A 24494-nucleotide genomic window follows, 5' to 3' on the forward strand; every position below is an offset into this window, starting at 1 on the left:
GAAAAACTATGTCCTTGAAAAGAATCTTCCAGGCCCTTTCAAGAAGTTGACGGGAGAAGGTGGTTTTCCCCAGAGCCACTGCCGAGAGTTTATGTATCCCACGATGTGGCAATCTGGGGGTTGGAAGTGGGGTGTCAAAACCAACTGAACAGGAAGAGCAGGGGAAGGTTGGTGTTTTCTTGTCATGCCCTTGGGTCAGCCCTACCTGGCTCAACCTCTCCCATCTCTTGACAACCAATGTTATGAGGTCAAGGAGGTCAGCAAATGTGGGAGCCACTGCCCTCTGCTGGAGGGACTAGCCTCATCCCCAGAGCTGTATTTGACTCCAGGTCAATAGTTCTTAACATATGAGAACCAGAAGAAAGCTATAGATTCAAAGAAAAAAAGATAGGCACTCATACATAAAGATTTGCATAGAGTTTCAGGGATTCATGGAAAGACCCACTGAAACCCATCCATCAACCTCCCAGGAAAAAGTGTGACTTCAGAAGCAGACAGGCCTAAGTGCCAATTCAGGGCTGAGACACCCACCTCTCTAGCTGTGAGACAGAGGAGAAATTAAGAAGATGCTATTCAGCCTATTTTCTGCCAAGAATGCCCTTTTCTCCACTTGGGTCCCATGTTTAGAACTATTTTCTCTACCAAAGAGATTGCATTGACTAAGAAATCATTTATGCATTCCCTAATTTTTTATTAACCCACAGAACAGACAGGTGATATCCAGTTACCCCATCATGGCTGAGTTGATAAAACCGAGGTCAAAATCAGAGGTAACTTGACATTAAGTTAGCCAGGGGAGCTCTGCTGGGGAAAAATGTCTAAATGATTTTGGTTGGCCCTTGAAATATTAATACTCCAGTTACGATGATTACACTTGTACTATCTCTCACTCACTCAGTTCACACGCTTAGATTCAGAACTAATTGAGTGATGCTGTTTGTCTCAGTCTCACGGTCTCTCACACATCCACGTCAAGTGCAGGTGATGCAGAAAATGTCCCTTCAACTGCACCTTTTCACGCCTTCCCTCAGACTCTCTCTAAGGTCAGTTCAAAGATATAGTTAAAAAAAAGTGACCACAAACCTATACTTTAATCCTCTCTGGTTGTTACTCTTAAGCTTCTGCTTCACACTGGGACCCTCTGGCCTTTTTTTTATTTTTTATTTTTTATTTAAGGGACAGCCACTTGGGCTTTTGAACGAAACAAGGAAGCTACTTAGTAGCTGTTTGACTTTGAACACATTACTGAAGGGGCAAAATGATATAAGATCCCTCTTAGAGAGAAAGAAGATAAGAAACAAAAAAATGTAAATCTCCCTTTAAGAAAGGAATTCGTTTTTTAACTGAAGGGAAACTGAGAAAAAAACCCCTGGGATCTAAAAGACCTTTATTTATGCAGGTGCTGTGCTATAAATATTCTAATCTCTGTTGTTAATGAAGCTGGATTTACAACCTAGTAAACTAAACAAAGAGCTTATGTTTAGTTGATTAACCAGTTGAGGCTAAAATCTATTACACTTAAGTGACAGTTTTTGTTTTTTCATTTTTCCTGGTGTTGGCTCTCCTACTGTGAAATTGCTTTATTACAAGACTCTGTCTTTATCCATTTGAAACGCAAACTTCTATCTTTGTCCCATACAACCTGTCCCATGTAATTGGGAGAAGTTCTAATGATGATAATAACAACTTACACCAAGGGTTCCAGTTAGCGACCAGGCACTTCTTTAGGCGGTTTATAGTTATTAAAAACATTTTCACATGACTCTATCATCTTTTGAAGGTTTCCATACTTTGTGATACAGGTATTCCAGGATTTTCTCTAATTTTTCTTGCTTGAGCCCTGAAGTCTTGATCCTTTTGCCATGGAGTCCTGGGTCCTTTTAATAGAGAATGGTGTTTAGAAGACAAGATTTAGGCTTTCATATTGTTACTGGTGTGTCATTGCTTTTAGACCCTCTCAGTATACAGGATTGGGAAACACATACATTTTTATACCTATTTCAATTACATTAAATACCATGAGTTCATAATGATATACTAAATTCCAATCCAACAGCAGAGTTCTTTCAAGTGTCTTCCCTTTCCATGTTTGTAACTCCCATCTTCAGCATTAAGAAATCTATTTTTAATCATTTGAAAGTAAGTTTATAATGTGTATATTGCTGTTTTTTTTTTAATTTCCCACTTGTATTGGTCTTTGCTCTCCAAGAACTATAAAAACTCCAGAGTTTTCATTTATTTTATTCATTCAACCAACATATATTTATCAAGCAAATGCTGTGTGTCAGGTAATGTTCTATGGTCGGGGATACAGCAGTGAACAAAGCATCATCCTGGGAAAGGAACCATAGAAAGAGAGAATAGTAGATACAAAGCTAAGAAAAAGCTGGAATCTGAACCCAGACAGCCTGGCTCCAGAAATCATGCTATACCATCTGCCTCTGATTGCTTTCGTAATTTGCTCTCTGCCTTCTACAAAAGTTTACAACTCTCTTGAATCCAATAAAAATGCCTCTGTCAGTTTCTAACTCTACACAATGCAGAGGCTTGTGCATCTTCCACATTACTTAATGGCTCTGAGACTCAGTTTCCAAATCTGTGAAAATGAAGACACTAATCTCAACCCGCTGTGAGGATAAATGAAATTATATGAGGCGCCTGGTGGTATTTGTGATACATCACGGGTATTTAGTGAGGTTAATTTTCCTTCTGTTTTTCAACACAAATGCTGCACTATAAAGTTCTCCAAGAACAGACTGTTTCTCTTGCTAATTCAATCAGTTAATCATTTACATATTCTTTCTTACTTACATCAATTCAAAAAGCATTTATTGAGAATCCAGTATTTGCCAAGCTCTCTGCTAGTCATCAGGGATACAGGAATGGCACAGCCCCCATTCTCAAGGAGCTCACAGTCACATCCAAGAGACAGGCAAACAATTACAACAGTCTGGTATATAGCCCAGATGAAAGCTGCAAGAAGGGTGGAAGAAGGCTTCCTTAAGGAAGGTGTTCTGTCAGAGCAAGGACCAGTATAGCAGCTCTGCTGTTAAAGATGTCAAGAATAAATGAATACATAAATGGGTGAATGAATTCGATTCAGTTCAACAAATACTTCATAGAGAATGGGTGCAGATGAAGAAGGGGCAGCTCAAGCCTTTAATGAACTTCTGGTTTAACTGCCAGATACTAACATCTATAAAGATATGTTTCCATACAACGTAGAGAATCCTATGGGGCAGGCGAGATCCTGTAAATAGAAGATGGAGGGCGTTTTTAAGCTCTATTAGTGGATGAAGGGGGGCTCTAAAGTCTATTACTTCCTGGGATGAACTCATTGAAGCTTGGATATAGCCAGTAGATGAATGGAAGTCATTGACAGCTTCTAATGAAAGGAATAATGTGGTCAAATTTGTATTTGCTGGTAGGACGGAGGATGGAAACGGGGAGGGAAACCTAAAATCAACGACACCAGCAAAGAGGCTGAATCATCGGAAGCTTGAGGTAGACGCTTGATCTGGAGATAGATTTTGGCAATGTCTGCAATCACTCAGGGAGAGTATGTAAAGAGGAACACTCTAAGCAGCTGGCAGAGAAAAAACAGCCCAGGGAGGACACCTAAAAAGAAGAGTCAGAGGAGGAGAACTAGGAAAGACCAGTGTCCTGGGAATCAAATGAACAAAGAGAAGGCGGAGCCAAGGAGGATCAGGAAAGAGAGAGCAGTTGTGTCCAATGCTGGACAGAGGTCAAAAAGCGTCCATTTGATTTGGCAATAGGTGACCTTTGCCAGAGCAATTTCTGTTGTAATGGTGAAGGCAGGAGTTGCACTGCAATAAATGAGTGAATGAAGGAGGAGAAAGTCAAGGTAAGTAAATGAATGAGTGAATCAAGCGCTGCGCCCTCACTTGCCCTGGGAATTTCCAAGGCCAACACTGGAAGGTGGTGCCGTGGAAGGTCCTTCCAGACAGGGAAGCCGCCTAGGAAACCGGTCAGTCTCTCAACCCTTTGGTAGGCGCGGCTCCAAGGTCAGGGTCACCTCAGGCCTCCAGGCAACCCGTCACCTTGACGACCAACTGAAAAAAAAACCCGTAAAGTACGGAAGCAGTCAGATCACCTCGCGAGATCTGGCGTGCCGGCGCCGGCCTTCCGGGCCCGGGAATCGCGGCTGGCTCTCGCGAGACTTGCCTGGGGTCTGAGCGCGGGGCACGACCGTCGGGAAAGCTGGAGCTGCGGGTGGGGAACATGTCGGATTCAGAGCTCCGCAGGAAGTGGGACCGGTGCTTGGCGGATGCGGTCGTGAAGCTAGGTAAGAGGCTCCTTGTCCCTGGCAGGCCCCGCCCGGAGTCAAACAGCCGGCTCAGGGCTCCGCTGACCAGGAGGGCCTGCGGGCCGGTGGAGGCCCTGTGAGAGGTCAGGCCGTCCGGCCTGTTCCAGCCCCTCAGGCCAGGGCGAGCTGCCCAAGCCCGGGCGGGAGGTCACTCGGGTGGCGGGGGACTCGGGCCTGAGGAGCCTGGGCGGCCGCCCGAGATCGAAGAGGTGGGGTTGCATCCCCGAAGAGGTGGGGGTCGAGTTGGCAGGTGGCAGGACGGTTGCGGAGCTCTGCGAGTTAAAACCGTATGCAGGACACAGCCTTGTGCCAGAAGCTTAAGATTCTCTTCCCTGGTGTCACATCTCCCGCACGGAGCGTGCAGCCTGGGCAAGAGGCCACAATCCTCCCCAGCTGTATCAAAAGTGCCTTCTCAAGAAGGTCATCGGGAGCATTTTTTAAGTATTTCCAGGCCTTCACGTGAGTTGCTGTCATTCCCGACTTGTAACCTGATTTATCGACATCAGAGAAGTCTGGGGCCTGAAATCCGAGACATAGTGATGGTGAACCTGGAATGAGAATTGCCTTGCAAAAGTAAGAGGTTGATTGGTCACTTTTCAGCCCTTAGTATAACTCCGCGTAGCCTTTTAACATGTGCTCACTGACGACACAAATTATGAAGTCACTGCGTGGAGGGGAGAGGGAAAGAGGGAAACTCATTTACTGAGTGCATACTGAGTGCCAGACACTGAGCTAGGTTTGCAACTTAATACTTTATCTCATACAGGTCTTCAGAGTCCAGTGAAGGGGTTGTTCAGGGTCTAATAAAAGGCAAAGTTGGCAATTTAACCCAGATTTTCTTGCTTCAAGTCCCATGCTTTTTCTTCGGTACTAATTTTTATTATCTAAATTTGATATTTTTGTATGGAAATCTTAAGCGTATTTAAGAGGATTTAGGATTGTGCCTTTGAATGAAGGTATTGGAAAAGAAAGAATATTGTAAGCTCCATGGTTTATTCACTGCTGTATCCTCATCCCTCAGAAGAGTGCTTAGGAAAAATTGTTGAGAATGAGTCAATAAATTAATTAACTTATCACAGCTACCTCTTCATCCTTGAATTTACCACTTACCAGCTGTGTGATTTGGGGCAAGTTATTTAACCTCTCTGTGCCTGTTTCCTTATTTGTGAATTGGCAATAATAATTATTACTATCTCACAGAGTTGTTGGGTGGATTAAATGAGTTTGTGTAGAGACTTCCTTAACTATGAAATGCGGATACAGATTTACCTAAAAGGATTATGAAGACTGAAGGATAGAAAAATACACAATATACTTGCACAGTGCCTGGCACTTACTAGGTATTCAGTAAATGGTGGTAGTAATAATTGTTGATATTAATATTGTGCTGCTGATGGTCACCTAAGGCAGTGAGTAGTGTCAGTGTCATTCACGAGTGGGACATGGGTGGGCGGGGCATACACAGTGATGTGTGATTACAGATAAAAGTAAAACGAGTGATTCGGACTCTTTTTGCTCTAGAGCTATTATTATAAATCAAGTAAGTGGAGTGATGAATTGAGGTCATCCAGTAAGTTTGCGAGGAAAATAGGCCTTCAGCTATGCTTTGGACAATGACTTGGACTTGGGTAGTGGGGAAGAGTGGAAGCATTTGAGCAGAGGCTGGTTGAACTTCTATGGAGGAGGAAATTGAAGCACCGAGAGGTTAAGTGGCTAGAACTGGAGGAGCTGGGGCTAGAACCCCCGCTGTAATTTTAGTGCATCCTACTCCCTACAGAAGGCTGGTTTGGGTGGAGTCAGAATTGTGAAATATTTTAGAGAGAGTCTACTTTATCTTGAAAGCTTTTGAATTGCCTTTGACTTTCACATGCGTTCTGCATATTCAGCACCTCTGTCTTAAAAATCTGTTACTTTTTGCTCCCAGGGTTCATTACGCCTGGACTGGTGGGGAATCATGGGATGGTTTTAGGCAATAAATACATATTGAGCCCTGGGTCAGTCAGTGGGCAAAAAGAGAAGCAGGAGGCATTTCACTGCCCTCAACAGGGAACTGATGTGATATAAATGGAATTTTGGTATGATTGTTCTGGCAGTGTTTTAACAGAACAAGTTAGAAGTAGAGGAGGCTAACAGTACTGTGAATGTGAAGTGCTAAGTCTGGACTGTTAGACCAGAAAGGAACCAGAAAATTTTGAGAAACTTCAAACTTTTTCCTCCGTTTATAAAATGGAGATAGTAATACCCACCTCCTAGGCCAGAGCAGGCCAAGTACATAGTAGGAATTCAGTAAATGCTGTTTTCTTTATCTTCTCTCCAACTGGCTCACAGTCTCATTTAATTTCTTAATGAAGATGACTCCAAGGTTACAACTTGGTTAAGTGGTGATGTCATTGATCAGCATTTGGAAGTAAAGCAGGAGGGGTGCATGTGAACCTCATTTACACTAAGTTACATATAAGACTTAGTAACTGATTATATGAGGTGCAGGAGAGACTATATTGAGAAAAAAGCTCATAATTTTCTGCTTACATGGTTGCATTTGAGAATGATAATGAAGTTGAGAAGAGATTTTTAATTTTGAGAGAGAAACTGAGTTCAGATTTTGAGGAGGTTGCCCCTTTATTAATGGACTTAGGGGAATGAAGCATGGATGTGTAATTTTAGGAGACTTTTGCCTAAGGTATTTGAGACTATGGGATGAACACTGTTCTGTCATGTGTTAGTTCTTATTCCTATAGGCAGCGAGTGTATTGAACTCTTCAAACCTCTTTGGCTACTTGCTTTTCTGGTACTTCAGAATGGAGATGGAGACTCAGGGAATGGCCACCTGCTGTAGGATAGATACAGATTTTGGAGACAATGCAGGCAGGGAAGAAGGGCCAAGGCAGGCTTTCAGCTGTATAGTGATAATTTCATATTTTCTGGCTTGACAGAGACTGAAGGGAAGTCAAGGTGAATGGACAGCTCCCTTTGTGAGCATTTCTCTGTTTGGCTGCCTTATACCTAAGTGTTTTTATTCTTTTCCCACTGGTTTGCTGAAAAATGACTATTTTAATCACTTGTATTTAGCCTCGATATTGTACAGCTGTGTTAGAGAGGTCTCACAAGCATGTACTTTAGGGACTAGTTCTTTAAAAAAAAATGTTCTTCAATGATCTCTTCCTCTGAAGCGATCTATTTATTTGTATGTAATAGGAGTATGTAGGATAGAAGGTTTCTAATATGGTTTGATCTGATGTACTGATCCTATGAATCAAAACACACACCGCCCTGTAATAGGCACAACAGGCCATTGTTCGTCACACATCTGTTTCTCTCTTCTTTAAGTCCTTGTTCCTTTCTTTTCCTTTTCCTCCTCACATTTTCATCCTTCTCTTTGGCTTCTATTCTCATTCCTGCCGCTGCCATTCGTATGCATTGCCTAGTTCATACATAAGGTTTGATGTTAAAGTCTTAAAAAAAAAAATAACCTTGTTAGCATTTAAGAAGATCCTAGGTATCCTATTTAGTCTCCATCACATCACTCATTTTTCTTAATAGCACATATTACCATCTGGAATTTGCAGTTTGTTTCTTTACCTGATTGTCCCTCCTCCGTAGAACGTAAACTTCATGAGAACCGGAGACTGTTCTCTGTTGACCGCAGCCCCTGGCATAGAGGAGGCATACAATAATTATTGTTAAGTGAGTGACACGGATTGCTGAGAATTTTGTAGACTCTGTCCTCTGTCCATATTTGCTATCCAGTGTGTTTATTAACTGAATGAATTAGCATTTAAATTTAAGAAGTCAATTAAAGTAGATTTCCTGTGCATTTCTGCCAGTTGACACATTTGATCATGTGCCCTTGGATTCTTGGAACTTTTACCAACTTTCAGTTTCATCTGGGAATGTAAATTATTGTTAGTAATCTCAATGAAGTAGTAAAGAAATGTTTGAGAGTAGTCAACCAAGAAACATAAATGAGAGAGTACTTTTTTATTTAAACAAGTAGAGGGTGATGTTGGTTTAAGTGGTAGTGCCAAAGCCTTATTGCAGGAAATTAAAAAGGAGTGAAGAATATTACATTTTATTAATAGCATCTTCCGTTAGTTTTATGTGAATGCATCATTAATGGTTTTTGCTAATTTTATGAATTTATGTTTTAAGTTTTTTCATTTACTGAATGCTCTGGATTTCTTTCCCACTCAGTTCAAGGGCTGTGCCATTTATTTTGCATGTACATGCTGACTAGTCTTGTGCGTACCCACATGAATAAGACACATTTTCTTGCTAATGAGAAAAGAAGGCATAGTATCTTGTCAACATAGGTGTCTTAATAGTTCCCGAACAGAGCTAATGCCCTCACCTGGTACTTGTCACTCTGGACTAAATGGGAGGTTACTTTGATTTTCTGTTTTCCAGGGAAAATAAGATTATAGGAGATGAGAAAATCACAGAACTATGAGACTTAGGGAGATGCTTCCCTGCAATTTAAGAATTTCTAAGCCCTGCAAGTGTAGGTCATGGAAGCACTGTCACTGCCCTCAGTGTTGTGTTACAACCCACTCTTGAAAGCAGAAGCTCTGCGCTGGCTCACTGTGACCTCGTGACCAAGTTGATGTCTCTGTGACAGAGACCAGGGCCCCAGATTTGCAGATTTGCTGGAGGAGGCTTTGAGGAAAATCTGATTCCGGTAGTCTGTGGATTCCTGTGGAGGCCTTGGGAATCCTTAATGTGACCTGAAAAATTGTAAAATAGGCCGTGTCCCTCTTCCCCCACATTTTACTTCCGCTGCAAGACCAGAGTAAAGAGTATCTAGTCTTCATAATCCATGAATTGTCCAGGAAATCTGAAAGAGGGGAAGGAGATGTCATGGTCGGGGAGGGGTTGCCCAAGGCTGTGATAACTTTCCTGAAAAAGGCTGTCCTTGCAAGCCACATGTATTAAGCACAAGGGAAAATGCAAGCCATGAACATTTTTAAGCAGCCCTTAGAATGTATTCCACTCAGTTGACTGTGGTAACATTCACATGCCTTTTCCCTGTGTTTTTGCATTAGAAATAAATGTAAGTACCTCTCCTGTGCCTCAGTTTCCTCAACTATAAAATGGTAGTTGTTACAAGTAAGGATAAAATGAGCCAATCTTTGTAGAGTGGTCAGTACACTGTACTTCATAAATACTAGCTGCAGGCATGTAAATGAAGGATTACAGTCATAAGTTAAAGTAATAGACACATTTGCTCTGATCTCAGCTATTGCGGGTGGTTTGGAAGCCTGACAATCAATATTCCAGGTTATATATGTAATAGTAATCATTAATGTATACGTCTCCAAACAATTTAATACCAGGCGTTAATCCCTGGTGTGGTACACAGATGAATAGGCACTGGCCCTGCCCTTGAGGGGCTTACCTTCTTGAGCAATATGAAGGAGGTGGTGACATTGGAGTTTAGTCTTAGAGAATATGTGGGTGTTTAGTAGGTGGACCGGGTGGAAGTCTGCACTTCAGGCTTCAGACATTGTCCAGGCAGTGTTCCAGACGAGAGAGACTTTGGCTTCTTCAGGGAATGACGATAATCGCTACCATTTATTGGGCACATACCATGTCTAGACACTGTGCTAAATAAGCATGTTTCATTTCATATGCATTATTTCATTTAATCCTCATAGTCTTGTGGGGTATTTCCCCCATTTTCCCCCCAATTTTTTTTATTAAGATAAAATACATATAACACAATTTACCATCTTAGCCATTCTTAAGTGTACTGTCAAGTGGTGTTAAGTATGTTGTTGGGCTGCACCACGCAGGCCTGCAAGCCCTGAACTTACCCATCCTCGAGACTGAAGAAGGAGCCTGGAGCCAGCAAGACATGTCAGTGGTTTAATGAACAGGGGGATCTTGCATGTCTGAAGTGAGGTCCTGGAGGGACACCCCAGCGATGTGAGGGTTGGCAGTCTTTGCACAGCAGTGGGGTCGGGGGTAGGGTGTTGCTAGTTATAGAGGGAATTTACGTCAGGTTGGCTCATCAGTTACCAGGGAAACTAGCAAAGGGGTACACTCCTCACCGCCCCCTTTGATAAGCTTTCATGGTGGAGATGTTCTGATCTGAAAGTTAGAACAGTCACTAGCTGCTTAGAGGGCAAGTATGTAGGAAGGTCAGTCGTGTGAGTAGGGTGAAGGTGAAGCAGGCGCTGGTCCAGCAGGGGATGTACAGAGAGCAAGAGAACAGCCATCTTGGGTGGCCTGATCATACATCTGTTTATATTGTGCAGTCATTACCATCATCTATCTCCATGACTCTTCATCTTGTAAAATTGAAACTCTGTACCCATTTAATAATAACTCCCCATTCCTGCCCCTATCCTCCCAGCCCCTGGCAATCACCACTCTGCTTTCTGTCTCTGTGATTTTTGACTACTCTTAAGCACCTCATATAAGTAGATTTGTACAGTATTTGTCTTTTTGAGATTGGCTTATTTCACTTTGCATAATGTCCTCAAGGTTCATTCTTGTTGTAGCTTATGTCAGAATCTCCTTCCTTTTTAAGGCTGAACAATATTCCACCGTGTGTGTGTATTTATACATATGTACATACATTGCTTATTCATTCACCTGTTGCTGGACAGTTGGGTTGCTTCTGCATTTTACTGTTGTGAATAATGCTGCTATGAACGTGGTTCTACAGCTATTTCCTGGAGACCATGTTTTGAGTTCTTTTGGCTGTATACCCAGAAGTGGAATTACTGTATCATATGGTAATTCTATTTTGAATTTTTTGAGGATCTGCCATATTGTTTTCCACAGCAGCTGTACCATTTTACATTCCTACCAACACTATGCTAGAGTCCTGGTTTCTTCACGTCTTCCCCAACACTTGTTTTTTTCTCCTCCTTGTTAGTTTAGGTCCTTTGTCTATCTTTGAATTGTTTTTGTTCTTGCATTTAGGATTTCTCTGTATATTCTGGTTATTAATCCCTTTTCAGATATGGTTTGCAAATATTTTCTCGTATATGTGGAATGCTTTTTACTCTGCTGTTATCTTTTGATGCACAAAATTTAAAATTTTTCATAATGTCCAGTTTGTCAATTTTTTCTTTTGTTGACTGTGCCTTTGATGTCTGAACAGCAAAAACCTCCCTGTTTTTCTTCTAGTCTCACACTCACAGTATTTCTGATATCGGATATGTGGGTTTTCCACACTGAGCTATTCTCTGACACCAGCTGGGTGTTCTGTAACTCAGTTTAATTCTGACATTGACTGGAAGTAGCACAGACCCTATGGGTTAGGGTCTTAGTCCCATGAGACTCTCACTTTGGACGCCAATCACAAGTCCAGATGTCACCTGTACTTCTGACTGACTAGCCATGAATCAGAGGTTCGCGTGATTCCCTCCCAGGGTTCAGTAATTTGTTAGCATGGTTCACAGAACTGTGGAAAATGGTTTATTACTAGATGACCAGTTTATTCCCAGGGATACTAAAGAATATGAATGAACAGCCATATGAAGAGAGACATTAGGTGAGGTCCTGAAGGATCCCAGGCACAGGAGCTTCTATTTCTGTGGAGTTGGGGTACATCACCCTCCTGGCATGAAGATGTGTTCATCAACCTGGAAACTCTCAGAACCCTGTACTTTTGGGGTTTTTATGGAAGCTTCATCATGAAGGCATGATTAAGCATTAACTCAGCTTACCCCTCTCCCCCTTCTTGAGGGATAAAGGATGGGGCTGAAAATTCCAAGCGTGGCTTGGTCTTTCTGGTGATCAGCCCCCATCCTGAAGCTATCCAGGAGCCCACAAGAGTTGCCTCATTAGAGCAAAAGGCACGCCTATCTCTCAGGAAATTCTAGGGGGTTTATGGGCTCTATGCCAGGAACTAGAGGCAGAGACCAATATATATGTTTTCTGTTATTTCATATCCAAGAAATCATTGCCAAACCCAGTGTTGTGTTGCTTTTGCCCTATGTTTTCTCTGTTTTATAGTCTTACAGGTTTTTGCTCCATATTGAGTTAATTTTTGTACATGGTGTCAGACCAGTTTCATTTTTTGCATGTGGATATCCAGTTTTCCCAGGACCATTTGTTGAAAAGACTGTCCTTTCCCCACTGAATGGTCTTGGCACCCTTGTCAAAAATCATCTGTTTGTACATGTAAGGGTTTATTTCTGGGCTCTCTATTACATTAGTCTAAATGTCTATCTTTGTGCCAGTACTACACTGTTTTGATTACTGTAGTTTTATAGTAAGTTTTGAAATCAGGAAATGTGTCTCCTGGTTTGTTCTTTTTCAAGATTATTTTGGCTTTTCGGCGTCTCTTGAGATTCCACATGAATTTTAGGATGGATTTTCTATTTCTGCAGAAAATGTCAGGATTTTGATAGGGATTGCACTGAATCTATAGATGGCTTTGGGGTATTTAGGTTAGCAAATAATATTCTGTGGTATGGATATACCACATTTTGTTTATCAGTTTATTAGTTGATGGACATTTAGGTTGTTTACACTTTTTGGCTGTTATGAATAATGCTGCTATGACCAAGTACACAAGTTTTTTATGTGGACACATGTTTTCATTTCTCTTGAGTATTTACCTGAGAGTGGAATGGCTGGATTGTATGGCAGCTCTTTGTGTAGCATTGAGAAAAAACACTGAATGTTAAGCAGAAGAGTGACATAGTTCAGTGTCTCATTTCAGAAAGGTCGCTGAAGTAGCATGAGGAGAATGAATAGGAAAGGGCCAAAATGAGGGCAGGATACGGGTTAGTATATTATGGCAAAGTCATGCCAAAGGTGAAATGATCAGATTAGAGGAAACCAGAACTAAGATGGGAGCAGAAGGAGTGCATTGGAGGCGGAGGTAATGGTGACAGTACAGCGGTGATATTTACAGAACTTAAAATGCAGGCTTATGAGCAGGAGTCATCAGGGGTGACATCAAGCCTACGTAAATGGAGAATGGAGTTGCGGTTGACAATTAGGAGAGGCAGGAGGGGAGCCCAAGTAGCATTTTGTAGTTTATTAATTTCTGTTATGTCTTGAGATTTGTCACTAGTTATATACAGCTCAGTCAGCAGAGGTGAAAGTCTTCTTACTTTGCCATGCATTCATCTTCATGAAAAGAAAGGATTGGGCCTTGTTCCTTCCTTGCTAAGAAAGTAGGACAGTAAATGATTTAGCAGCTGACCTGCCTTGGAATTAACCAGCAGGTTTTGTGTATTCATCCGATAATCAATTAAGTGTAGTTAAATTGTTTGTTTAAGACCATTTTAGTGTTAAAAAAAATACTGTACTGAGAGAGGCCATTGAATAGTTATGGAAAAAGAAAGCAAATTATTGTTTTTCTTTAAGTATCAGTTCATCTGATAAATGTGGGCTACCACAAAGTATTGTTGGCTTACCAAAAATTGCCTTTTGGTAGCCTCTCCATTTCATGGATTGATGTCAATTAGGCTAAACTAAAATACTTCAAAGGCTTTTGGTTGTTTATAGGACTAGGTTTCAAATTAGTACATGTTAATTGTTGAATTAGTAGCCATATTTTGTTATATGTATTTCTAAACAATGTTTGGGAGCAAAAATGCTTTTTCCATTTGCAGCAGCAGTGTGAATAATGGAACATTGTGATCTTGCTAGAGGAGAATTTTTTGTTAGTATTGTAGAATAATGTAATTAAGCACTATATGGAACTTGAAAACATTTGAATTTTTGTTCTGGCTGTGGTTTTATGCTTTCCTAAAATGTGGCCTGAAACAGTTTATTAGTAAATATGCTGAATTGCTTTGTCTGGCAAGTGCATCTCAGTATTGAATCCAAGTAAAAATACAAATATTGACTTATAAAAGTTGTTTGGTGTGGTAATGTTTTTACCACGGCCATTGACCCACTAGTGAAATGTTAGGGCATTGCTAGATTGGATCCTGTTTATATTTAAAGGCCAAGAGAGAGAAACAGAGAGGAAGCTAACATTAATTGAATGCCTGTTATGTGCCACCGTGTTTGGCACACTAATATATTATCCCCTTTTTACTCTCCTAGCAATTCAGTGAGGAATTTTATATTATTTGCTTTTCCAGCAAGAAAAATAATGCTCAAAGATACTTATAGAAATTGAGAAGTTCATTTTAAAATCTACATGAAAATGTAAACAATCCAGAATTGCCAAAGCAATTTTTTTAAAAAAGAAAAACACTGTTGAAAGACTAACATTCCCTGATTTCAAGGCTTACTGTAAAGCTACAGTAAACAAGACAGTGTGGTATCGGAGTACGGATACACGTACAGAACAGTGGAATGGGCTAGTGTCTAGAAATAAACCCATAAATATATGATCAAATCATTTTTAATTCTTTTTTTCTTTTAAATAGAGGTACTGGGGATTGAACCCAGGACCTCGTGCATGCTAAGCATATAGTCTGCTACTGAGCTATTTCCCTCTCCCTGGTCAGTTCATTTTTGACAAAGATGCCAAGGCATTTTAATGGAGAAAGGAAAATATTTTCAGCAAATTGTGCTAGAATAACAGGAAAATATAGAGAAAAAAATGAACTTCACTATCATGCATAAAAATGAACTCAAAAGGATCACAGACCTACATGTAAAAGCTAAAACTATAAAATCTCTAAAAGAAAACATAGAAAAAAATCTTTGTGACTTTGAGTTCAAAAAGACTTCTTAGGTCACGAAAGGCAAAATCACAAAGAAAAAAATTGCTGTACTAGATTTGATCAAAATTTAAAACTTGCTCTTTGAAAGACACCATTAAGAGAATAAAAAGGCAAGCCACAGATTGGGAGAGAATATTTGTGATACATATATCTGATGAAGGACTTGTTTCCAGAATAAATAAAGAATTCTTCAATTTAATCTTAAGAAGACAAGCAATTCATTTAAGAAAATTAGTAAAATGTTTGAAAAGATTCTTCACAAAAGCAGTTAAGTAATGGCAAATAAGCACATGAAAAAGTGTTCAACATAAATAGGTATTGGGGAAATGCAGATAGACACCTATTAAAATAATTTAAAAGACAGATGACGCTAAGGGTTGACTAGAATTTGGAGCAACTAGAATTCTTATACATTGTTGATGGGAATGTGTAATGGTGCAACCATTTTGTAAAACAATTTGGTAGTTTCTTACAAAGTTAAACATACCGTCTACTCATTCTCCTCCAGGTATTTGTTTACCCAAGAGAAATGAAAACATATGTTCACAGAAAGTCTTTTGTATATGAGTGTTTATAGCAGCTTTATTCATTATGTCCCCAAACTGGAAAGAACCCAGATGTCCATCAAAAGGTGAATGGATAAACAAGTGTGGACTTATCCATATAATAGACTGTTCAGTAATAAAAAGGAACAAACTGTTGATACATACAACAACATGTATACATTTCAAAATCATTATGTTGAGTGAAAGAAATTAGGCACAAAAGACTATATATGATTCCATTTATATATAAAATTCTAGAAAATACAAACCAATCTGTAATGACAAAGTAGATAGCCAGCATCTCCAGACTTATCTAAGTGGTTGCCTGGGGCAAAGGGTGGAGAGAAGGGTGGACTGCTGAGAGAGGCACAGGGAAACTTGGAGCTGATAGCAGTATTCTGTTTCTTGATTGTGGTGTTGGTTTCACAGGCATATACATCTTCCAAACTCATTGAATTGTGCACTTTAAATAGGTGCAGTTTATTCTACATAAATTGTATCTCAAAAAGTTGTTTAAAACCAAAAAGATGAAATATACCCAGTGTTGGTGAGGATATAAGCAACCAAAACACTCAGACTCGGCTTGTGAGAGTATGAATCTGTGTAACCACGTTGGAATGGGAAACTGGAGGAATCTTCAAAAGCTAACTATGTACACCTTATGACAGAGCAATTTCATGCCTAGGTATATACACAACAGACATGCCTGTGTATGGTCACCAGATTACCTATACTAGAATGTTCATAGAGTGCTATTCATAATAACGCTGCATGGAAACTACCCAAATGCCTGTTAACAGGATGGGTAAGTAAATTGTGGTAAATTAATTTAATTGACTACTATATAGCAATGATAATGAATGAGCTACCGTTGTTCACAACAGTTGGGCCAAAGTACGTACTGTACATTTGTATAAGTTTAAAAATAGGCAAAACTACTTTTTTATGAGAAATCAGAATATGGTTATTTTTGGATAGTTTTGACTAAGGAAGCACAAGGCAGGCTTCTGGAGATGTTAGTTATCTTTTGTTTCTTGCTCTGGTTGCTGGTAAGATGGGTATATTTAGTCTGAAAATTCATCGCTTAATTATGCAGATTTCTGTATGTTATATTTCATAAAAAATTTAAAATAGACATACTGTCACAGAAACGTGTCCTTGATAATCATAAAGTGAGAAAAGCAAATTTTAGAACATCATGTATGATAAATGATTCCACTTATATAAGTAGAATGACAAACAGTAAACTTAATCAGAATTACTTCTTGGGAATGCTAATGATACTTGGTGGGAAGGATCATTAACTTTGCTGTTTTTGCAGTGTAAGCAAATAAACAGATCAGAACAGTTTCTGTTAAAAAAAGTATTTACTGAGTTCATTTGGTTCCTACAGTTGAGGATTATGAATAATCTTTAATAAATATATTAAGTCTAGTTTTGTCATTTAACAGGTTAGTAATTTAAAGTGAAAATCTTTGTAAGCTTTTCACTAACTTTGAAATTACATTGATATCTATTAATGAAGTTTCTAATTGATTGACAGGTTAATGGGATTTGCTCTTGGTGGGTATCAGGTCCCATTGTTTCTTTCATTGGATAGCCCCAGTTCAGTAACCTCCATGAATTCGCAGACTTTGAGAACGATAGATTATTAGAGCTGGAAGGAACCCCAGGGATTCATTGGCTCCAGTGGTTTTTGTATGTATTCCAAAGTACCCTAGAGGTTGCCACCAGGTGGGAGTAGGTTCAGAGCAGAAAGTGAGGGGAGGCTGAGCAAGTGGATTTCCAGTCAGGCCTCCAGCCCCCTCCCTCGGCCCCAGTAGAGCAGCTCCACTTTGATCTGTTTTATTTATCTATTTTCTGTGTAAGACTTCACATTTGGAAAAATGATCTGATTGCTTAGGGGAAAAACAAAGGCTGTTAACACTAATTTCAACCCTCTCATTTAACAGATTAAAAAAATGATGCCAGACGAGTTTGAGATGTGTTTCCCAGGATCTGTTTTCATGTAGGGTGATTTGTTTGGAACCTGTTTCTTTCTGTTCTGAATATTGGACAGTCTTGTCCACAAGACTGCTGCTTTACTGCTCTCTGATCCCAGCTTATAATTCCTTTCCTCCTGGATTTACCCAGCCATTGGGGTCCCAGACACTTGGCACCCACATATACCCTTTCCATTCCCCTACCACTGACCAGTTACTTAGTTTGGAGCTTGGTTTAAGATATTTCTGCTGAATGTGGTTCCTTCCTATTTCAGCTAGAGACCTTTCTAACTGGGAGATGGCTGTTTAGAATCATGTAACTTATATGTTACAACAAACAGGGGAGTTCATTTCTCACCAATTTTCAAAATATGCTCCATAGTGCCTTAGAGTTTGTGGGTCCCCTCTGGGACTATTATGGGGTTCAGGAGGTAGGGGGCCTGAATGCTCCTTGGACCTTTCCAGTAGCAGCTTAGTTTTATCTTTGGAAAGTACTGGGTTTTCACAGATTTCTCTGGAAGAAAGGCTTTCTGCTTTGAAAGAAAGGAATGGAGTTGTGAAAATCACTGATTTGGTTCAGCCTCTCTCTATAAGGGTGAGGAAACTGAGGCCTGAGGTATTAAGCTCCTTTAGCTGGAGAAGCAGTGTGTGGGGCATTGAGAGAAGAGTGGGCCTTGAGCCCGGTGAGTCTGGGACAGTGTTGGCCTTTCTGAGCCTCAGTTTCCTCTCCTGTAAATTTGGGCTGCTAATCCCTGCATTGTTTTGATGAGGCCCTGGATAAGATAAGAATCTAGTGGACGTGAAAGCATTTTATAAATTGTAAGCCCCTAGACTGATGATTCTTAAAGGCGGGTGATTCATCTTCACCCCCTGGGGACATTTGGCAATGTCTGAAGAGACACATATGGTTGCTGTACGGCGGGGTGGGGGGGTTGCCACTGACATCTAGTGGGTAGGAGACAGGGATGCTGCTAAACATCCTACGATGCACAAACAGCATCCACAGCTAAGAATTGTCCAGCCCAAAATGTCAACAGTTGAGGTTAAGAAACCCTGCCCGTGACAAATGTAACTTGTCCAAACATCTTACTGTATGACTCCCCAGCCACAGCCCTTTGAGATAACACTCACACAACACAGTTGTATATTTTCATACATCTGTATGCACTTACTCTTTCAGCAACAAACAAGATGGGAAATGAAGAAAACAAAAGGAACTAACAGAATAATTAGAATGACTTTAAGGAAAGTATAGCTCATAATTTTTAGATCTTTTTTTTTTTTTTTGACCATTTGGCATGCTTGTTAAAAAAAAAGAGAGACCAAAAAAGAACTGTATTGTTTATAAAGTGAAAGTCCATTAGAATCAAGATAACTGTTAATAATTTAAGGTGTCATTTTTAAAAGTAAGAAGTGGAGAAAGTGAATTTGAAATGCTTTTTTAGACAGCATGACAGGAATAAGAAATAAAGGATAAGGGGTACACATTAGGAAAAAATTTGAGAAGAATACGGGATATGAGAATATGGGTCAGTATTAATGGATGATGAGCTGATTAGAAAAATAGTGCGAGTGCATGCCTGGGAGAGAGGACAGACTGCAGTGGGGCCCAGGTGCTTTTTTAAAATTATAGAGACCCTCTACATTGCTTCAATTGTGTATCTTCAGGTAGAATTTTAAAGCTATCTGATTAATAGTTAACAGTGTAGTATGGGAGGAATTGAAATCCAGTGCTTTTACTTCAATTTTCTTTATCCAACCTAAACCTGCGCTAGAGTGCTTGGGATAATTTATAATTATTGTAACACTGACATAATTGTTGACGGATTTGTAGACCTACTTTGATATATGTTTATGAGTTAGAACAAATGTTTCTGATTGTTTTTGTCGGAACCTGAACATAAAAACTACTTAAAATTCCTGTTTGATAGATTTTCAATGATTAACTGAAGCAAATGATTTAAGCAACATAATTCACTTTTTACTAGGAAGGTAGTCCTAAGAAAGCTGCTAGTTTCTTGGCATCATTTCAGATGACTAAATTGAAGTCCATTAGTTGTAAGAATTTTTTTTAACCATTTCAGCACATAAGCCTATATGTAAGCTCATAATATCCCACTCTGATTAGAAGCAAAAATACACCATATTACTGTTCTAATCATATGTTGTCTTGACATTAAAATAAATGCCACTAATATTATGTTTTCCCAGAAAAAAATGGGCTGTGACCATTGAAAAATCACAGCTTTTTTTTTCCCTTGTGCCAGCTGCAACTTAAAATTCATTTTATTTCAGCTCATAACTTGTATTTGGAAGTCTTTTTCTTCACTCAGTGTATGAAAACTGAATTCTTGATTTCTTGATGTATGCAAATCCAGGGGTTTGGAGAGGTTTATTTGCAGGGCTTTCTAGAACACTGATGTCTTTAAGGAAGACTGTGGAATACTGCTATAATAGAAAGTCAGCTGGGCTCTGTTTCCCAGCCGCATGGTCTCAGGCACCTTATGAGAGCCAGATTTGGACAGCAGAGAAGTTGCTTGCTCACGGAAGGCCCTGAAATTCAGGCGAGTCATTGTGCATAGTGATCTGAGATATTCACCATTTGCACCAACAATACCTTAAATGCAAAACCATTGGTATATTTTGAAAGTATTTGATCCCCTTTTCCATCTCTGTTTATCTCTGTCCAGGAGTATATCTTTACCTAAAGATCCCTCCTCTAAGAATCGTCTTTACGTGTGGTTGCTCCCACTCCTCAGGAGTTTCTAAACCCATCAAAGTCATGCTTTAATCTGTACTGCTTACCTTTAGTACCTTCTCTTTCATTTCTGCTCCACGTGGAATACGGGGCGGGGGGGGCATGGTGTTGAGGAGAGACCAGTAAGGTCACATTCTTCAGTCAGATGGCAAAGAGAGAGTCTGAAGTCCAGTCTCCCACCTGAGCTACTGCAACGGCTTTCTCTTAACTGGTGGAGCCTTCTTCAAATCTGTCCCTATTGTTTTGAGTGGGCTGTGGTAAAGTACACGTCTGATATATTGCTTCCCTGCTTAATTCTTGTCATTGCTTTCCTATTGCTTATAATAGAGGCCAAGATTCTTAGTTTGGCATAAAAGAGTGTCTTGTTTTATTTCCTACCTCGCACTTGATAATTTAGCAAGAAGGAGCTCCTTGTCCATTTCTCTTGTCACCTTCTCTCCCCCTCCCTTCCCTAACCCTCTAGAATGTTTTGGGTACCCTGCCTCTAGCACATCCTGCTTCTGTCATTGTACCTTGTGCTTTGAGTTTCTAATTATCAGTTGGCTCCAACACTAGATAGTGAACTTATATAGAGTACAGAAAGTTCCTGGAGCCTAGCATAGTGCCTGGCACACACTGCGTACTCAGTTTGTATAATTAAGGAAATGCCCACACATACTGTTGGCTAGGATGAATTTAGGTATTTAGTTTCCTTTGGTAAATCAGAAGGATTATAATAGCTTTGTACATCTGAGGAGGCTACTCTGGTGGCAGTGTAACATGGCGACCAAGGACCAGGCCCCTGGAGTCAGACTGCTTGGGTTCAAGTCCCAGATGTGTGACCTGAGGCAAGTTATTTAACCTGTGTCTCAGTTTCTTGATCTATAAAATGGGGCTAATAAGAGAAGTTTATTGTGACGATTAAATGAAATAATTTAATCCTGAAACATAAGTGGTTAGTGAATGCTTTTCACTTTATTTAATATTGTGTGGTGTTCCTGAAAACATTGTAAATACTGCATTTTTATAAATCAAGTTATATTTTAGACTTACTAAGGGAATTTGATATTAAAAGGTTATTTGATGACTTTAAAATAGCACCAATGTTTTTATAATTATCCAGGTAGAAGTTCTCAGCATTTTCTTTGACAGCTTTCCCCACTGCACCCCCTAAAACCCTAGATACACATACACACACTTAATCAGTTGTTAAGACCTGTAAATTCTGCCAGCAAAATGTCTCTTCCTTTCCAAGTAATCCTACACACTTTGGTCAGATGAATCTTCCCAAAGCACAGCTTCAGTTGTGTTATGCCTTTTAAAAAACTCTTCAGGGAAGCCTCCTGCCTACTGAGTTAAGTGCTGAGCAGACTCCTTGGCCCAGCTCCTGGTACCTTCCAAACAGCCCCTGTCCCTTTGTAGCCTTATCTCCTGCTCTCCAGGACAGGCCTCGTGCTTCAGCTAGATTGCTCCCCGCCACTGCCCCTCCCAGTTTCCTTGCACAAACCTTGCTTGTCTGTGGCTGCTGGGCGGAGTGTGTTCCTATCCCCCCCAAACTCTAGCTGTTAAGTCTACCCATTAAGACAACTCAAATGCTACCTCTTTCTTAAAGATTAAACAAAAACAGAAAGAAACCTCGGCTAAATGAGTTCCCACCTTCCTCTCAACCAGCAAAACACTGTCCCTCTCCTGCCACCGAGGATCTGCTTTTGTTCAGTTTTCTGGATACCTGCCTTGTTATTCCTTCTTGATCCCAAGCTCACTGGGGAAGAGATTGTGTCTTATTTATTTCTGACCCTAGTTGAACCCAGTACTCATGCCCTTCAGCACTCAGTAAACATTTGTTCTTGAAATACTTTTTGTGGGAGAAGAAGACAATTAAAATTACTGTGTGCAATGCACTGTTCTTCCAAGTTTTTTACAAAATGCTGTTTCATTGGTGTTACTCCCAAGTCAAGGACAGGCGCTATTAGTATTCCTATTTCCATATGAAGAACCTGGCACCTTGAAAAGGTACATAATTTGTCCAGGGACTGACACACACAGCTAGTAAGTAACCTAGCCACTATTCTCAATCATATTTAACCTGTCTTAACCGCAAGTCCAAATAACCTTACAACTGAAGTATAACCACTGTGTAATGCTTCTCACTTCTTGAAGAATAAACACTATACACTTGAATGATGTGCTCCAAGAATGAAGACATTTATCCCTAATGCCTTCTACTTAATACATGCCAGTAAGTATAAATCAAGTAAATGTGTAAGGAAAATAAATTATTGGTTCTTGTTTGTCCATTGATTTTTCATTTGTGTCAGGAATAGGCAACAGCACCATAGCTGTAATGATGCATACATAGGATATAATGAATCCCTGATTCTTATATTTACTTTCACAAGGATGAGAGTCCAGTTACTGATACTGATGAGGAGGGTCTAGAGGTACTGCAGGTATTGGGAGAGAAGGGACTTGCTGGAGAACACCCTTTTGAGCAGTTTGGATTTATTTTATCTCCAGTCAGTGCACAGAGGAAAGTATTTCTCAGCTTGCTTTGTTGACTGTTTCTTGTTGATTTTAAATAATTTCAGGGTTTTGTTACCACTCTTGGTAAGTCAAACATCTGTGCTTTCTGTTGTTAACTTGGGGACTAGACAGTAACATAGTCATAAATTACCCGTGCGTAGTGCGTAGTACTACAATCCAGAGAATCCAGAAGAATGCTCTGTTGTCATATGTAACAATAGACTAGTCTCTCTGCTGCTCTCCTGACCTCTGCCTGAGGTTTTTCTCTGCAGAGGGGAAAGAGCCATGACTTTGGAGTCAGACAGTCTGGGTTTGAATTCCACTTTTTAGTTGTGTGTACTTGGGTGAGTCACTTAATCCCTTTACCTTGTTTCTTTTTCTGTAAGACAGGATCATAGTACACCTGGTAAGGTGGTTCTGTGGATCAAATGAAATAATACATAGAAGTGTTAATGCAGTACCTGCCACCATAAATGTTAGTACTGCCAAAGTACCTCCCTCCAAATAAATGTAATGCATTGCATCTTTTATTGTGTTTATTGAAACTTAGTAATTCTGCATTTTCAGTGTCTTTTTAATAATAGTCTTCAGAGCTTCTCATTTTCCTACATTAACTGTATTTTAGTAAAATGTGTCTAGCGGTGTTTCTTTTGTGCATTCTTGGGAAGTTGTATGGCTGTCAAAATTCTGAAAGCTGGATCATGTGCTGTATGTACTCATTTAAAAGGACCCTTTTTATGAGTTTGGCTTTTCTTGAAGCAGAGCATACCAGTAATGACTTCCACATTTACTTTCCCTATCTTTGCTCTTTCCTGCTGACTGGTTTACTTGTTCTGATCAGAATCCAGGTAATTGATGTCCACCCAAGAAATTCCTACAGATGTTTCAGCCTGTCTAGTCTGATAGGTGCAGGAAGGCTAAGGTCTTGTAAAATAGCCACCTTCTTAGTCTATTTCCTGCATCCCCTGCAGCAATGTTGACTTTTGAGAAGCTGATTAACACAGACCAAATTTACCATCTCTGGGTCGTTGGTCTGGCACACTTTCTTGGTTAATTTGCATGACTTGGCATTTACGCATGGACACCTGGGACAATTCCGTCTTTGCCTCGGAGGATTAAGTAACACAGTTTGGAGCTGACTTTAAACTATTTTTTGCCCTCATAATTTGGGCCCTGAGCATCTTTCATAAATCAGGAATGTTTCTTGGAAATGTAATTCTCACTAAACTAAGTCCCAAGGGTACTTATCTATAAAAGCACATTCTTGTTTGTTCTGTCATAACAAATGTATTTGATGATTGTAATAGTGTTGATAGAAGCATGATTGAACAGGAAAGCATGCCCATTATAAATCGGTCAGTCTGATACTAATCCATGTTCAAAGCATAAATGTAGCTTTATTAAACACAAGGCAGTTCTAGGAAAATCTTTATTATGTTTTAAAGCAGAATGTTCTAGTTTCAGCAATGAGACTGAAAGAATCCACTATTTAAAAAAATATATATCAAAACCTGATGTATTCCTATAAACAATTCCTAATGCCAGTGAAATATAGTCAACTATGCAAAAAGTAGAGAAAAAAGATTCTGATTTTCAGCCGTGGTTTACCCACATTGTGATCCTAAGCAAGCTAGGGAGATGTATGTTAATAGAGGATTAGCTATTACATTACACTTCTGACTTCTTTTGAGTTTTGTTAGAGATGTAGCAGAACTTACTACCATTTATTGAAGT

General features: G+C 39.9%; 1 protein-coding gene across 1 annotated transcript in view; it reads left to right on the forward strand.

Annotated features, from left to right (window-relative positions):
- The first annotated feature begins 4158 nt into the window (after window positions 1–4158).
- The window catches only part of MICOS10 (mitochondrial contact site and cristae organizing system subunit 10), a 28686-nt gene continuing 8350 nt past the window's right edge, over window positions 4159–24494 (forward strand). The window contains exon 1 of the mRNA XM_006188276.3: window positions 4159–4306. Within this exon, the coding sequence (XP_006188338.1) occupies window positions 4243–4306 (64 nt within the window). The 5' untranslated portion in view covers window positions 4159–4242. The remainder of the gene's footprint in view (window positions 4307–24494) is intronic.

Source organism: Camelus ferus, chromosome 13 (genome assembly GCF_009834535.1).
Source record: "Camelus ferus isolate YT-003-E chromosome 13, BCGSAC_Cfer_1.0, whole genome shotgun sequence".
Lineage (NCBI taxonomy): Eukaryota > Metazoa > Chordata > Mammalia > Artiodactyla > Camelidae > Camelus > Camelus ferus.